This window comes from Sminthopsis crassicaudata, chromosome 6 (genome assembly GCF_048593235.1).
Source record: "Sminthopsis crassicaudata isolate SCR6 chromosome 6, ASM4859323v1, whole genome shotgun sequence".
NCBI lineage: Eukaryota > Metazoa > Chordata > Mammalia > Dasyuromorphia > Dasyuridae > Sminthopsis > Sminthopsis crassicaudata.
Window position 1 is genome coordinate 113,351,075 of NC_133622.1, and position 16,779 is coordinate 113,367,853.

Genomic DNA, 16,779 nt, shown 5'->3' on the forward strand with positions numbered 1-16,779 from the left:
TCTGCCTATCCTGTGTGATTATTGTCCATGATACCTAGCTAATTAGGTGATCCTTCCTCAAGGACCTCTTCTGCCATGAGCTTCTAGAACTATTCTTGTACTACAACAAAGAGGATTGAACTAGAATACTTTTAGGATCCCTTTCAAATTGTCAACAAGCAGTTATTAAACATTATTTTCTCTGCCCAGTAGTAAATATTACTACTGCAAACAAAAAGGATATCCCTGTCTTCATCAAATAACTTAAATTCTAATTGAAAGAAGAAACTACATAAAACAAAGGTCAGGGGAATGGAGAAATCTCATAGATCCAGGAGAGTCATGATCACAATTTGGAAAGGAATGAAATCATAAACATTAGATAATCTAGTGGTTCTTCAGAATGGATGTTTAGGGATCTTTCAAGGTGAGAAAATCACAGAAGTGGGTATAACTTGTAGGGTGAGAAGTTCAAGAAATTATGATGGTCCTTTGATTTATGAATGTAATCCATGACCAAATCTTAAAAATAAAAACCTAATTGGTGGTTATAAATACATCTTTTTCCACAGAGATGCAGAAGTGACTCTGGGTTCTAACAGTTTATACCAGATGAGATCAAATTCTGTGGAAGTGGAAATAATTAGAATAAATGTATGTCTGTAATCATGAAATGTTTGTTTGTTATGAGAATTAGCCAACTGGTGAAGACCATTCACTAATGCTCAGAGAGGTTACATTATGCATCAATAAATGATAGGCTAATGCTGTAGAAATAATGGATCCTCAAAATAAATTTTTAAAACTTGGCTGAAACTTAGGAAAGTGAATTTCTATCTTAAAAGCTTCTTTTGGGGTGGAGAAAGAGACACCAAAAAGATCTCTCCAGAAGACACATCTCTTATAAAAATCCCTTTGGCAAGGATGCTGGTTATTGCTTGCTATTTGTGTTACACTCAATAAATCAGTTTTGTATCCTGCATTTTATAATAATATAAACATTATACAGTTAGATTTATATGTAAAGGTGAGATAGTCTCATACCCCAATATTCATTATGCAGAAATGGAAGCATTTTTTTTTCAATTTGAAGAACAAGTTTATGTTTATAGACTTAAGAGTTTTAGAACAGAAAGAAAATTTAAGAGATTATTCAAAGAAGAGCAAGCACAAAGTTCATGTAAGTAAAGTAACTTGGTTATAGTATATAGAGCTAGAGTTGGAGGTGATTCCAATCTCCTTCTTTACTGCAAGTGAGGTTGTGCTTAATGATGTGACTTGCAAATGTGGGTATTCTTTAGATATCTCAGTGAAAGGAAATAAAAGCTTTGTTGGCTCTGTAAGCCCTCTTTTGAAATGCAAATATATTTCTGGGCTGGGTAACACATAAGGTGTCATGAATACATCACTGAAAATTAATTTATCTGAGACTTTATTCCTAGAAAGTTAATTGGTGAGGGAAGAGAAAACAGGAATATATTTAGAGCTCAGTATCAGTCTATGGAGAATACATCAACTAGGGGCTCTGGGAAGCCAGAAAGCAACCTGATGGAATGGGAGACTGTATAAATGGGAATGTCAAAGGTCACCCAAACATATTCTTTTCTTACCTATTTTAACTGCTGCTAGCCTTTGGAATTTTACTGGGAAGACAAAGGAGATGAGGTAACTAAGATGGCTTTCACTGGCTTGAAAGTTCTTATAGATTCCAAATATAAAGCCATTATGAAAAGCAAGAATAAGACTCAAAATGTTAGAAAATATATAAAAGATCATTTAATTTTAAGGTTCTATAAAGGTGTTTTTTTTTTTTTTTTTTTACATGTATTTTCAGGAGCTTTTGATTTAGTACTCTTTCTTAGAGCAAGTATTTAAAAAATGAATCCTTTGGCCATGTTTTAATGACCAAATGAATTGTCAAATAAATACACTAGTAATTGGCATATTTTTTTCATCAATAGTACTGAAATGGAGAAATTGCTTTTTGAGAATTATATTTCCATTCTCCCTACAGCTCAAAATATTTATTTTACCATCACTAGGTAATAATTGTGGAATCCCAAAGTGTTTTGTTTTGTTTGTTTTGTTTGATTGTTTGTTTTAAGGCTAGTCATAGCTTCTAGATAAAGCAATGATGTATAAAATTTGCTGCCACTTAATGAGAAGCTTTCTATAGATTTTAATCCATTTACTATAAGGATAAATTCCAGTATATTTAGGAAATATCATCCATGCCGCTTTTCCTCTTTATCTATTCTTCCCTTCCAACCACTTCACAATAAGTAGTTTTAAAAAATATAGTTATCTTCATATTCATACAGTAAAATTTAGAATGTTTTTCTTCTTATATGAATCTCACATACTCTCACTATATAGTATTTTTGCTAAGATTTTTTTTTTATGTTCACATCAGTGTTGAACAAGATAAGGTGAGATCTCTCAAGACAGTTGTGAAAATTGAGTAAGGCTTCATCTACTTCAGAGTTTGAGTAGGCCTGAAGGTCTTTGACCATTGACTCAAGGGCATACTTAAGTCCCCTTCCTACTATACTCCCATGACATAATTTTCTCTCTATTTCATCAAATATGGGTAACTATGTACTTATTTGTCAAGTTCAATTTCTTGGGTAGTTCCCCCCTTTAGAATGTAAGACCCTCAGCCAATGAGGATGATGTTCAGTGGTGGGAGGGGTATTTGTATATTTAAAGTGTCAAACCTGTCCTAAAAGGTGTCTCTTCCTTTGGATTGCTTGCTATATATTCTTGTGAGAATGTACAATACACTTTTGCTTTACTCCTAGAGCTCTCTCCAGCTTTTTATTAAATGATGGCCCCTCACCATTCTGAGTGACATAGTTTTGGGGGCTAGTCCAGATCACATGATTTAGTGAGTAGGCAAACTCTTGGGTGCTAGCAGGTGTCACCCTGCCCTGATTTAGGCAGCTTGCCAGCGTCAAGGGGCTTCTCTTTGCTCCCCAAGGTAAAGTGGGCCCTGAGTGGAGAAACTCAGGGCAAAGCAAAAGGGAGAAACTCGGCAGTAAAAATTCTGACCAGCTCCATGTGAGGACAGATCAGTCAAGCAATTTGCAGCACAGCAACCCAGAAGTAAACCCCCTGTGAGCCCCTGGAGTTAAGTTACAGAATCTGAAGGGATGTTCTAGACAGGATAGGATAGGCTTTCTTGGGTAACTGAGATCACTTGGCAATAATTGATGTGTTTGGGCATTTTGGAATTTAGATTCCATCCAAATTCAATGGGTATAGTCCAGTCCTAGTCATTCAAAATGAGAAAAATGATCAGAAAATACCTATAGATAGTCCCTGGGGAGATAAGTTAAGTAAATGGAACAAACTGCCAAAATATAAAGGGAAATGCAAGAAAAACATTATAAGGCATTGTTGTTTTGTCTCGGGTAACAATGATATTGGTAGAAGAACCATTTGGCCTAAGTATGGCTTCCTTGAAGACTGCGTGTGCCCAAAACTAAATTTGAATATTAATAGTAAAGAATCTGTTAATCCAGGAGGCAGTACATGCTGGACTTTGGCTTTCTAGAGCCCCAATAATGTTGAGTAAGAATCAAAATGAAAAGGGCAAGAAGGAGACTTTAAAGACAGCAATGGGACCCATTGTTACCTTTCCCCCCTCCATACTTGGCCCCACCTCAGGAAGCCTTGGCCTCCAGACCGGAAAGGGAAGGAGAGGACTTAATTCAATCAGCCCCTTCAGGGCCCTGGAGGGCACTGGAAGATTTAATTCAATTAACCCCACCCAGGCCCCACTAAGGGCCATTTGCTTTACTAAGGAAGGAATTCTAGTGCAAATTCAAAGGGATATCCAAAATTATCCTCTTCCATAACCCAAAATCCCAAGACCTAAATTGTATCCCTTAAGAGAAGTTCCCTTGGCTCAGGGAGGTATAGGTTATGTGAATGTTCCCCTGAACACCACAGAAGTCAAGACCTTTAAGAAGGAAATGAAGCCCTTAATAGAAGATCCCACCGGGCTAAGAGAACAATTTGATCAATTCCTGGGCCTTAATCTTTTCATCTGGGGAGAAATGTCTATTTTGAATTCTCTTTTCTCACAAGAAGAGCATCCTTCCTGGGGTGTCATTCATATATTTGGAAAAATTTGTGAAGAAAGAAGGTTTATGTTTTGGGCCAGAACTCTGAACTTCTTACAAGGTACTAAGTGGAATTGATGATAATGGTTATCTAGTTTAGCATGATTAAGTGTGATTGATTTAATCTTACAACAAATAATGGTTTCCTAGAGATATAATGCTTGGTTTATACTGAATGTGGAGCATATAAGCAGGGACTGAGAGCCACAGAAGACAAGCACATTAGAAGTTCTCAGAGCCAAGGAGACAAAAATTCATTTCACCTTCAGTCAGTCTCCTGGTGGCTGGTCTGGCCTCCTGCACTTCCCCCACTGAGACCAAGGCTGGTCTGAAAGGCGCTCCAGAAAACTGCCCAGCCCCAGGAAAGAGATAACAAAGGATTTGTTCTTATGGTGATTACTGAACTGAAAAGAAGGCTGTTCCCAGAGACCCCAAGAAAACTGAACCAAAAGAACATTACAGGTTTGTGAATAGTAAGGGTAAAGTAATAGTAAGGTCCACCACACACTAATCAGAGAGGGACTGGAAAACATTCTGGCTCCTAGCAATGCAGCAGTAACACACGTAAAGGGACATCATATGAGAAATTCTTTTGTGGCAAGGGGAAGTAAATTAGCAGATGAGGAGGCCAAGGGAGCTGGAGACCAGGAGATTTCTCATATAATGGCCTTGATACCTGTACTTCCCCCTAGTCTGCCCTCTCCCAGTTTAACCAGAAGGAAAAGAGAAGGCCTCAACTCTTGGAGCAGTTGAGAACTCAGAAGGATGATGGCTCTTACCTGACAGCAGAGAGGTACTGACCAAAGCAAGTATGAGGCAGGTCCTTCAGCAACAGCACCAGGGCAGTCACTGGGATGTCTAAAGCCTGTGTGATGCTGTACTGACAAGGTATGTTTTCCCCGGCCATATACGATGGCCTGACACCTGGCTGCTCAATGCCAGATCCTGAAAGGGGGACAAGCTCCGGGAATCAGATTATTCCAAAGCATCCAGGTGGACTTCACTGAGCTGCCACCAGGGGTCATCTCAAATATTTGCTGGTCATAGTGGACCATCTGACCTCATGGGTGGAGGCATTTCCCTCAGCCTGAGCAGCTGCATTAACAGTAAGTAAGGTCTTATTAGAACAAATTATTCCCAGATATGGAGTAGTGGAGAGTTGAGTGGAGTAGTGGAGACTTGGATCAGGGAACACATTTTTCAGTCCAAGTATTGCAGAATCTGATTAGGGCCTTAGAAATCACTTGGGATCTCCATATTCCTTGGCATTTCCCCTCTTCTGGGAAAGTAGAAAGGATGAACCAAGAAATAAAATAGCAACTCACTAAATTATCTTTAGAGACCCAACTACCTGGAACTAAAATGCCTTCCTCTCACTGTGGTCAGAAGCAGAACCAAAACATGTAGAGATATTGGACTTTCACCTTATGAACTATCTTATGGCCATCCTTTCCAGGCTTATCATGAGGGAAACTGGGACCCTATTTAGAGACAAAGGATTTATTTCTTAAGAGATAAGTTAGATCATTGGTACAATGTTTACAAGAACAACAACAAAAGGGTTAATAGCTCAGACTCCTCCCCTAGGTTTCCCTGTTCATAGAATTCAGGTTGGAGATTGGATTTTTATCTGATGCTAGAAGAATAAGAAGCTGACTTTGTGCTGGGACAGACCTTACCAGGTGATACAAACCTCAGATACTGAAATTCGGACCCAGGAGCGAGGCTGGACACCCCACACCAGAACAAAAGGACCTGTGGCACCACCTTTATCAGAATGGACAGTTGAAGATAAGGGAGACCTCAAATTACATTTGAGCAGGGAGCATCCATTGAATGGGAACACAATCTCTGAACCAAGTACAATGTAACATTCTATGTATGACTTTTCTTTTCTTACATTAATTACTTTGGGCCTCTTTGCCCGTTTGGAAGCTGATATATTTTCCCCTAGGATTTCACCTTTACCTCACAGTATAATAATAGTTGAACCACATGGGGCTTTCCCTGGGCTTTGCATTTACCTATTTCCTCATGATAGTCATGATTGCACAGAAATCAGACCTTTACCTTCCAGTGATGAGAATCAGTTCCTCCTGCTCATGCAGAATGTAGGGAGAACTTTTAATTTATCAGATTGTTGGATTTTTGATAGATCCCAACAATTGAGCCAATGACCACTGAGTACTTGTCCCCTTAAGCTCAGCCTGGATCCTCAGTAACCATTCTCAAATTCATAATGGGACTGGTTTCTGGAACTTAGAAGAGAAAGGCCAGTGGCCATTGATAGAAGATGGGAAAGGGAAATACTGCTTAAATCATACGGTGTAAGATTTGAAGCTGAGAAATAGTATTATGTGAATGGACCTGAAGCCAAAGACAATTGATTGTATGGAAATGTCTAAATATTGGCGAGACATGGGGAGGAATTCTCAATTGAAATGTGGGGAGGATTGGAAAATTGCACTTTGGATGCTGTCCCAGAAATGGGAGGAGAATAAGGATATCGCTATGGACAGGTTACTACAGCTGAGTGTAATGAAATAGAGTAGGATGTATTAAGTTGTACAAAGGAGAATAAGAGGAAAGGGAAGACATACAGTAGGTACAGTTATCAATGGGGTTGGTTCAATGCCACCCCAGGGACACCTGGGAAACATGGGCCTCTGTTTCCCACATTTTGGAGTACCTCCAACCTAACAGATCAGTGGCCAGCTGTCAATTGTAGTTGGAAGAAGAAGCAAGGTTTATGGAAATGTCAGTATGTCACCTTTGAGGGGGGAGGTCCCCTAGGGACGAGAGACCAGTAATATTACCCTTTTGCTAGGAATAGTTCAGACATATTTTCAAGGGAACAACCTGCTGTAACAGGCCACTATTGGATCTGTGCCTTAACTCACCTACCTCCTAATTGGACAGGGATTTGTTATATTGGATTAAGAAGCTCAAAATTTTTCTTTCTTCCTGAATAGGCAGACAAATATTTAGGGATTCAGTTGTATGATGACTTGGGAAGAGGGAAACGGAGTTTAGATACCTCCATTACCCAGATTGAAGATGCAAATGGTTGGGGTGAGGCCTGGCCTCCAGAAAGAATAGTTAATGAGTATGGGCCAGCCACCTGGGCTCAAGATGGAAGTTGGGGATATAGAACCCCAATATATATGTTGAACAGAATAATTAGACTTGTTGTACAGATTATCACCAATCAGATAGCTAAGGCTTTATCAGGGGTTCTCAAACTATAGCCCTCTGGGTTATGGCAAATGGGCTGAGGGACCGAGACAGAGTGTGAGCTTTTGTTTTTACTATAATCCGGCCCTCCCACAGTCTGAGGGACAGTAAACTGGCCCCCTATTTAAAAAGTTTGAGGACCATTGCTCTAGATCTTCTGGCTGACCAAGCTACTCAAACCAGAGAGACTTTTTTACAGCATAGACTTGTGCTGGATTATTTGTTGGCTGAAGAAAGGGGGGTTTGTACAAAACTAAATTTATCAACATGTTGTATAAGGATTGATGACAATGGAAATCTAGTAAAAGAAATCACTAAGCACATTAGGAAACTTCCTCATGTTCCTGTACAGATCTGGATTCCACCGTTGAGTACTTCCTGGTGGTCTTGGTTTGGGGGAAGCTGGTGGAAGCAGCTTATTTGGTTTGGCTTTATAGTTTTTAGTAGTGTTATATTATTCCCTACCTGCATATCTTGTTTGATTCGATTGATAACTAAAATAGTACAAAACTCATTATCCAGAATGTTAGGTTGGAAGGGAAAGCTGAAGAGTCTGTTAGATTGATAGCGTTAAAAGGACAAGGAAGGGAGCCAGTGGCCCAAGAAGACCGACAGGAGCCAGAAGGGGATGAGGAACTAGATAGGGAATGTGAAATTATGTTACAAAAATTTGAAGAGATCTCAGTGTACAAATAAGAGGGAGGACTGAATGAAATGAGGTGAAATCTCTCAAGACAGTTGTGAACATCCAATAAGGCTTCATCTACTTCAGAGTTGGAGTAGGCCTGAAGGTCTTTGACCATTGACTCAAGGGCATACTTAAGTCCCCTTCCTTCTATACTCTCATGACATAATTTTCTCCCTATTTCAATCAAATATGGGTAACTGTGTACTTATTGGTCAAATTCAATTTCTTGGGTAGTTCCAATGTTTAGAATGTAAGACCTTCCTTCAGCCAATGAGGATGATGGTCAATGGTGGGAGGGGTATTTGCATTAGGGACTATTTAAAGTGTCAAACCTGTCCCTGAAGGTGCCTCCCCCCTTTGATTGCCTGCTCCAAGGACTGATAAGACACCAGAGAACATACAATAAACTTCTGCTTTGCTCCTAGAGATCCTCCAGCTTTTTATTAAATGGTGACTACTCACCATTCTGAGCCACACCGTGTTAATTAATGAGATTGATCAGTTCTCTTTCTCAGCTTTATCCCTACATCCCTCAGCTTTACAGCCTTAAAAGAAGCTTGCTTTGTTTCTCAATTGATATAGACTTTTTAGTACAAATGTTAATTCAATAGGATTTTGAAATAGAAATATCCATAGTTTATTTAGTTCAACCTTGAAAAAACTGAGATCCAGATGTCAGACAAGAAGTAAATAGCATAGTTGAAATTTGGACTTAAATAATTTCACTCAAATTCTAGTATTCACTCCACTATAACACAGTGCTTTTTGCAGTTTTTTTTTCCCTTCCCTATTAGAGTAAGGATGCATTTTATTCAGCATTTTTTTTCATTGTCTCATCATTTTTTACATTATTCTTTCATCTGCTCTAATTATGCTTTATTGAAGAACCACTAAACTTATAATATTTGTTTTGGAGGCATTACTTTCCAAATGGATTATTATTTTACCTATAATAACAATATTTTGATTTTTTTTATCTGTAGTCTGTGTTTACAAGTCTGCTTATGGGTTTTTCCCTTAAAATATCCTCTATACAAGTAATAATTTCTCTCTCAATAAAAATAAATTATTTGCTTGTTTTACAAAGTATCCCTGGCATAGTGCTAATGCTTATTAACAAGACAGAAAAATAAAAGTGATGGCTCTATGATAAGTATTATGACAAAAAGCAAATTGATATCCTAGAACATTAATATTTTATTACTGTTCTAGTAAACTATAAAAGTTAATTTTTTCTCCTAAAGTAAACCAATATTAACCTTCACTGTGTTTGAATTAGTTATATAGAAATGTAAGATAAAAGCATTTTAAATCCTTCAAGTTGTTCATTTTCTAAAAAATGAAGATATACATATTGGTTTGTATTAATCAAACAACAAAAGTAATAACTCTCAAAGATAAATGTTTATGCAAATTAAGAGATGAGAGGATTTCATTTTATTTTGTTTTGTCCTTTCTAATTTAAACCAAAGTTGATAGAATTTCTTCCTGGTAAGATATATTGAAATTCAAGCTCTTGTAGAAATTTAAATACCATTCATTTCAATTCCATAGTTATTTGTTAAGCATCTACTATGTGGGAGACTTTGTGCTAATGCAAACTTCCCTTTGGCACTTTAGTGACTGAATTGTGGATTGAGTAATTTGAATAACAACATCACTTAATTACTAAATTAGTTTCTTACTTCTGGCTTCCTTCAGGTTTTAGCTAAAATCTTCCTTTCACAATGAATGAAAATGAAACCTTTCACAAAATTCTTTAATTCTAGTGCCTTTCTCCAAGATTAGCTGCAATTTATGCTGTATGTATTTGTATTATAATTACTTATTGTCTTCATCATTAGACTATGAAAGTCTTGAAAGCAAGTGCTTAGTATAGTACCTATAGTACTATAGTATAGTACCTATAGTACTATAGTATAGTATACCTAGTATAGGTGTTTGTTGTTATTGTTTCTTCTTCCTTCTCAAAGTAGACCATGACGTCAGGGAGGTGATGCCATGCTGTGCAAATAAACTGGATTTAAGTAAAGAAGGGCTATGCAAGATCACCTGCCTCACTTTGCCCTTCAGAGTCATCTGGGTCCAATAGCCAGATATAAATCAAGATGACTAGAGATGGTGTTTAATAAATGCTTTTGAATTGACAAGAATTGACTGATAATTTGATTGACATCAGTCATAACTGTTAAGCTGGCACATTCACCATAGTTTTTATCCAAAGTCTTATCAGATAACCTAGAAAATAACCTAGAACTATTCCAATTTTAAAGACATTGAAATATGGCTCGGTTTATAATCACTCATCTTCAGTTTCCAAATAAAAAGGAGCAAGCTCATTGTTTATAGTCATATTTCATATATTCCTTGATTGATATACCATCTTAGGAATATGTAAAAAAAAAAAATCACATAGTGATAAAAAATATAGTCACATAGTGCAAAAATCACTATGACAAAAAAATCTCCAAAGAGTCTAACTTTGAAAGAGGTTCAGATCAGAAATGAAGAGTTTTTTCATCTCTTTACAATCACTGTACCCCAAAGTTGAAGAGGGCATTAGATCCAGGAATTCATTTAATTTGATTGTTAGTTCAAAAAGATGCATAAATCAGAGGATCTTGATTCAAGACTTCATTCCAATAGAACTATGTGACTATGGACTTAGATGTTCATTTTGAAATGTATTATTCAGCATAAATCTCTGACCTTCATTTGCAATGTCATTATTGGGAATGCATTTTAATCTCACTGCCTATCTCATAGGGTTGGAATGGGGTTTCCAGGGCCACAATCACTTCTTAGTTGTAATTCATGTATCATTTTAGCAAGATTCCACTCAGTATGCCTAGTGCTTTTTCAGGAAACCTAGGAAACATAGTATACATCTAAGATATACTTTCTGCCCTCTAGGTTTTTGTCATCTAATTCAGAAAACATCTGCATATAAGTACAATATAACAGTGCCATGAGTGCCAAAGAATTGTTTGGAAATCAACTGGTTATATGGAGACTAGAGGAAGGGAAAAATCATTGCTGAGTATGTGATGATCAATAATAACTTTCATTTCTTCAGCTACAAAATGGGTGTAATAATAGTACTTATCTTATAAAGTTGCTGTGAGAATCCAATAAGTTAATATTTATAACATAGTGCATAGTATATAATTGGTGTGTAATAAATACTTGTTCCTTTCCTCCATTTATTTAAATGTTATGTGAGGCATATAACATTTATGTGCCTCCATAGAATGTGAGCTTCTTAAATATACCAAAAACTTTGCTTTTGTCTTTGTATTCCTAGGATCTAGAACATGTCCTGGCACCTAGTAGTTGTTTAACAAATGAACAATCATTGGATTGAATTGAATTGAGATAGGAAGATATAAATTAGATAATTTAGGGATAGACTGTTATATTACCTTCAAAAGTCTATATCACAATAATATAGACTTTATATAGGTAGTAATGGGAAATGATGGTTTTTCAGCAGTTGGGAATTAGGTGAACAAAACATTTTAGGAAGATTAAAATGATGTCAGTATGAAGATAGATTGAAGCAGCGCAAGGCTGCTTCACAGCAAAATCAGTTAGAAAACTATCAGAATAATTCAACTGTGACATGAGAAAGGCCAAAATTTGCAGAGTCATAGTGGGGATGATGAAAATAAAGGCAAATTGGGTTAAGGATTGGGGAGGGGCATTTCAAAGAAATAACCAAAGTTGATAGCATTAATTACATGGAGTGGAGGAAAAGGAGGAGCGAAAGATGATTTCAACTAAAAATAATGATGGTCTCATAGACAGGTAATAGTAAACCTCTTTCTCTTTTTCATCCTGACAGTACGACTTCATGACAGCATATCTGAAGAAGGATTCCATTACTTAGTCTTTGATTTGTAAGTATCCCTACATTTATACTGTGTTGGCATGTTTGAGTTGGCTCTTTTAAATCAATCAGGTTGGACTTAATTATAAAGTAAATTGAGTTTCTTGTCATTGGAAAGCTTTAATTGATGATTAAGCAAGCATTAGAAAGCTATGCCTTTTCATAAGAAGTGATCAATAAATATCTTCTTCTTCTTTGAAACAAAATTAATTATTAGTCACCTTTATATGGAAGTTAGCTTTTTGGGTTAATAATTAACGTTCTTGATTGAATAAGTAAGCATCACCTGTGCTTTGAACTATAAAGCAATTAACCTGTGCTTATTTTCCTAAGGATTTTTTAAATTAAATTCCCTAATGATATTTCCTCCTGATGCTAACATGTGTAATTTTGGTGGATAAGTTTAGAACCTAGAATAATTACTGTTATACGCCTTATGCTAGATAATCTATTTTGGGTTACAGTTTATTTTTGTAATTAAAAAATATCATATGTGCAAAAGGGCCAGGATCCTTTCCCTTTTCAGCACTAAGTGACCAATGAAGCATATATATGAATAATGCATGTCACACAGAAACCTACTGAACCATCCAAAAGCCAGGAGCAAGTTTGTTTTAGGTTGTGTAAAGCACATTTAGATCTGTCAAAATAAAAGGCATTATATAATTTTGGTTGGCATGATTTCCACTTCAGAAAAGAAAGTGAAAGGATTTGAAGGGATGAAAGTTACTAAATGTAAACAAATGCTACTATTTGAAATATGCTGATATTGCATTTAACTAAATCTTTAATAGATTAAAAATTACTTAAAATATTTAAAGTTTATCGAGTCTACATTTGTAGATGAAGAAGCTGTCAGAATTCAAAAAAATTTATTATTCTAAGTTGACAATTTAAGAAGAGAAAGCCTTAAAGTTGTTTATTTTATCATTTTACAATTTTTTTTTTACAAATGAGGAAGAGAAATAAAGCAGCTTTGCATGAGGTAAATCAATATTATTTCCAGAACCAGGACTTGAATCCAGTGCTTTCTATCATTATGTGCTTATGGCCTTTCTATGGTAAAAGTTTCATAACTGTAGGGGTAGGGAACAGATATGTGATTTCATAAATATAAAAAAAATTACCTAAGGAGGAAATTCACTCTACCAATGCAGATCTGCAAAACTTCTCTGCAAATAGGATTGGCTTAGAGCAAAGGTGTCAAATAAGGAGGGGAGAAGGACACCAGATATGGCCCACAACTCTCTGGAGTAAGGCAGGAGCTAAAGTAAAATGTAATTGAGAAATATGTAACTAATTAATTTAAATATATGTGTTTGTGTGAGTTTTTTAAATAAGTTGCCTACACAGATCCTCATAAACATTTTAGTGATCCTGATTTCTATTTGAGTTTGATGCTACTAGGTATAAACTCTGAGAAATTAACATGCTCAAGATCATAAAGCCTATATTTATCTTGAAGAAATAGTGTGAAGGCAGATTACAAAATGAAGTTGGTTTGATATGAGAATCAAGAGAACCAATCAGATTTCATCTCATAAACAATGACATATTATCCTCCCTCTTATAATTTTTCTGCAAATCATTAAATAGAAGGTTTAATCCAGCTATTGTTTTGTAAAATTCTGGTGGATACAATTAGCCAGCATCTCCCAGTTCTGGGAATGGAAAGACCTCAAACTCCCCTCTCCCTCTCCCAACTTGCAAAATCCATCATCTTTTCTCCAATTAGGAATCAGATTATCTAATCTTAAATCCTGCTTTACATCCTTTTGTTTTCTTTTAGTGCATGTAAATCTCTCTTCTTCTATGTTATGTTGCTAGAGTACCATTCATCTTCCTGAGCTCAAATGTGGACCTCAGACACTTACTAGCTGTGTGACCTTGGGCAAGACACTTAACTCTGTTTACCTTAATTTATTCACCTGTAAAATAAGCTAGAAAAGAAAACACCAAACCACTCTAGTACTTTTGCCAAGAAAACCTCAAATAGGGTCATAAAGAGTCAATCATGACTGAAAATGATTAAACAATTTTAGAATTATTAAAGTATTTATATTTTTCAAAACAAAAAATTTTGTGAGAAGATTGGCATTGTTTTTGCATACTTTGTAAGTCACTAGTGTCCAGTTCAAATAAAGACAGCTTGATTTTCATATCTCCTACATTTCATTTTTTGTGACATAATTTCACTGAAGAACAAGAAGAAAATGTAGCCTCACATGAATATGTAGTTGAAAAAGGAAGGATTACTTTAATAGGAAAATAATATCTTTGTATTATTATTATAATTGTATTGCCCTAGATGACCACATAAACGATCTTAAGATCCTCCAAGAGTCCTCAGACCATACTTCAATAATTAATACACTGTGTCTTCATACTAGCTCTCTTTTGTTGTTATTGTAGAGTCTTTCAGTAGTGTCTGACTCTACATTATCCATGAGCATTATCTATGGGGTTTTCTTAGCAAAGATACTGGCATGGTTTGCTATTTATTTCTCAACTCTGTTCCCATTTTATGAATGAAGAACTAAAGCAAATTAGGTTAAGTAACTTGTTTGGGGTCATGCAGCTAATGTATGAGGCCAGATTTATACTTGGATCTTCCTGACTCCAGGCCCAGTGCTCTACACACTGCAAGACCTAGCTGCCTCATACATCATCTGTATCCACTATCTATAAATTAGGTTAAAGCTGGGAGACTTAGATGTGAAATTCCTGGTGTGCTTACTTTTTGCTATATAAGATATTCCATATTCCACCTCTGCACTTTTAAATAAGTCCATCTTCCAAATCTGAAATGCTTTTCCCCCTCAATTTTTCCTTACAGAATACAGTGCTCTGTGAATTGAATCTGTGCTCTAACCAGCTTGTGATCTATGACATATCATTTGATATTACTAAATAGCATTTATGTAGTACCTTAAAGTTTGCAAAACACTTTACAAATATTGCCTCATTGTATCCTCCCAACAGCCCTCGGAGATGGGTGCTGTTATTATCCTCATCTTACAGGTGAGGAAATTGAGGAAGGCAGAGGTTAAGTGATTTGCCCAGGATCAAAAACTTGTATATTTTTTATTTGAAACACATCTTTCTGACACAAGGGTCTGCACTTTATCCATAATGCCACTTGCTGGGCTTCAATTTTCCTCATCTCTCTAATCTGAAAATAATCTCTAAAATTCACTGATTCTAAAATCTGATAAGAGCATACCACTTTAGAAACATCAGGAAGAAAGAACACTTTTTACTTTTTGTTTTTTCTTATGTCTGACATTTATTACCTATGTGACTCCAATCATTTTACTGGAGAAAGAACACTTAAAAGGACTGAGATAACAAAAGAGTGAATTCTTAGTTAAATTCTTCAAAATACATTTACTGCAATGATATGGAACTCTAGAAAAAAAGAAACAAACCATTTATTATAAAAACATATTTTCTACCCAGCATACTTAGTTTTAATTATTACTGACTGCATAGAAAGGCCTTAATTCCATCTTTAAAATAATTCTATTGAATCAAATGTAATAGCAAGGATGAAAGTTCCTGAATTCCTAAAGAAAGAATATTCTTTGGGCTTGTCTCTGTGGGCTTTGGAAGGTTTTTTTTTTTTTTTTACTTATACAGTCTTTCTGTAAAATTTTGAATTGTATGAATCTAATAAGAAGTAATATTTTTAAAAGCCCACCAAATCTCCTTTAGATGATTATTCCATTTCTAAAAAGCAAAACAGTAATTCTCTGCCCTCTGTGTACACAGTATAGGTCCTGTATATTTCTGTTTCTTTAACTGATAAACAAGGTTCAATCATTCCATTTTTAATTAATTCTTTCCAGTAGGGCTCCATGCAAATGATAGATTAAAAGTAAAGAAAACAAATAAACAAGCAAACAAAAAGAGAAAGCACCTTTCTGAATTCGGTAAAGTTTGTCTTTATTTTTCTTCCCCTGTCTCCTATATATTACATTAAGATGCTATTCTCAATAACTAAGGACCTCATATTGTCCTTTATCTTAAGCTTTATGTACATCAGCAAGACCTACCTTTTGGGATAATGCTCCATATTCTAGATGTTTCTTATGATTTTTACTTTTTTACATTGAATCTCCCTGTCTTGCCTGATTTGGAAATATAATGGCCACTCCTAAAACTAGTTCCAACACTTATCAGCCTATCTTTTGATCCAGGCAGGTTCACCCTTTCTTTAGCATTCTGTAATTTCTCTGCACATAAAAGAGAGTCCATCATACTGGTACCAGACCTATTATGGAAACCCAGTTGGCCACTATACCTGTGTATTACCTTTCTGAATTCCTTTTTCACCCATCAAAATTTACCTGTCCTTCTTACCATTATATCAGCTAACTCTTCTGAATAATGAATACATTAGGGTAATTTGCTGTTTTTTCAATGGAACATAATTGCATTCTAGCATTTGAAGATTTTAGAGCTAATACAATAACTTAGGAACCATTTTGATAGTGAGAATTTTAGACACATACCAAGCTAATAGATGACAAATGGTGGTGAGGGAATGGAATGGAACTTTTCAAGTTTTTCAGATTATAATCTGGAAGCAGTTCAGAATTTCATATATTTCCCATATTGACACTACTGTCTATGTTTTTAGCATCATGGGAATTTATTTTAGCAAAGAGTGATACCTAGAAGAAAGAAATCAATCTCACTTAGGCAAGTTTCCAGAACTTAAATCTCTGGGAATTTATTATTCATTTAAATCTATTATTAGAGGACCAACAATAAGAAGTTAAGTTTCTACCTTTCCCCATATTGCAGGTGTCTGAATATAATGAGTACTTCAGAACTAACTCTGCAGTATTTGACCTCAC

General features: G+C 35.8%; 1 protein-coding gene across 8 annotated transcripts in view; it reads left to right on the plus strand.

Annotated features, from left to right (window-relative positions):
* Positions 1-16,779, plus strand: part of CAMK2D (calcium/calmodulin dependent protein kinase II delta) — a 345,760-nt gene that overhangs the window by 178,989 nt on the left and 149,992 nt on the right. For all 8 annotated transcript variants that reach the window (XM_074273763.1, XM_074273768.1, XM_074273767.1 and 5 more), the window contains one exon: positions 11,873-11,927. In XM_074273763.1, the coding sequence (XP_074129864.1) occupies positions 11,873-11,927 (55 nt within the window). The remainder of the gene's footprint in view (positions 1-11,872; positions 11,928-16,779) is intronic.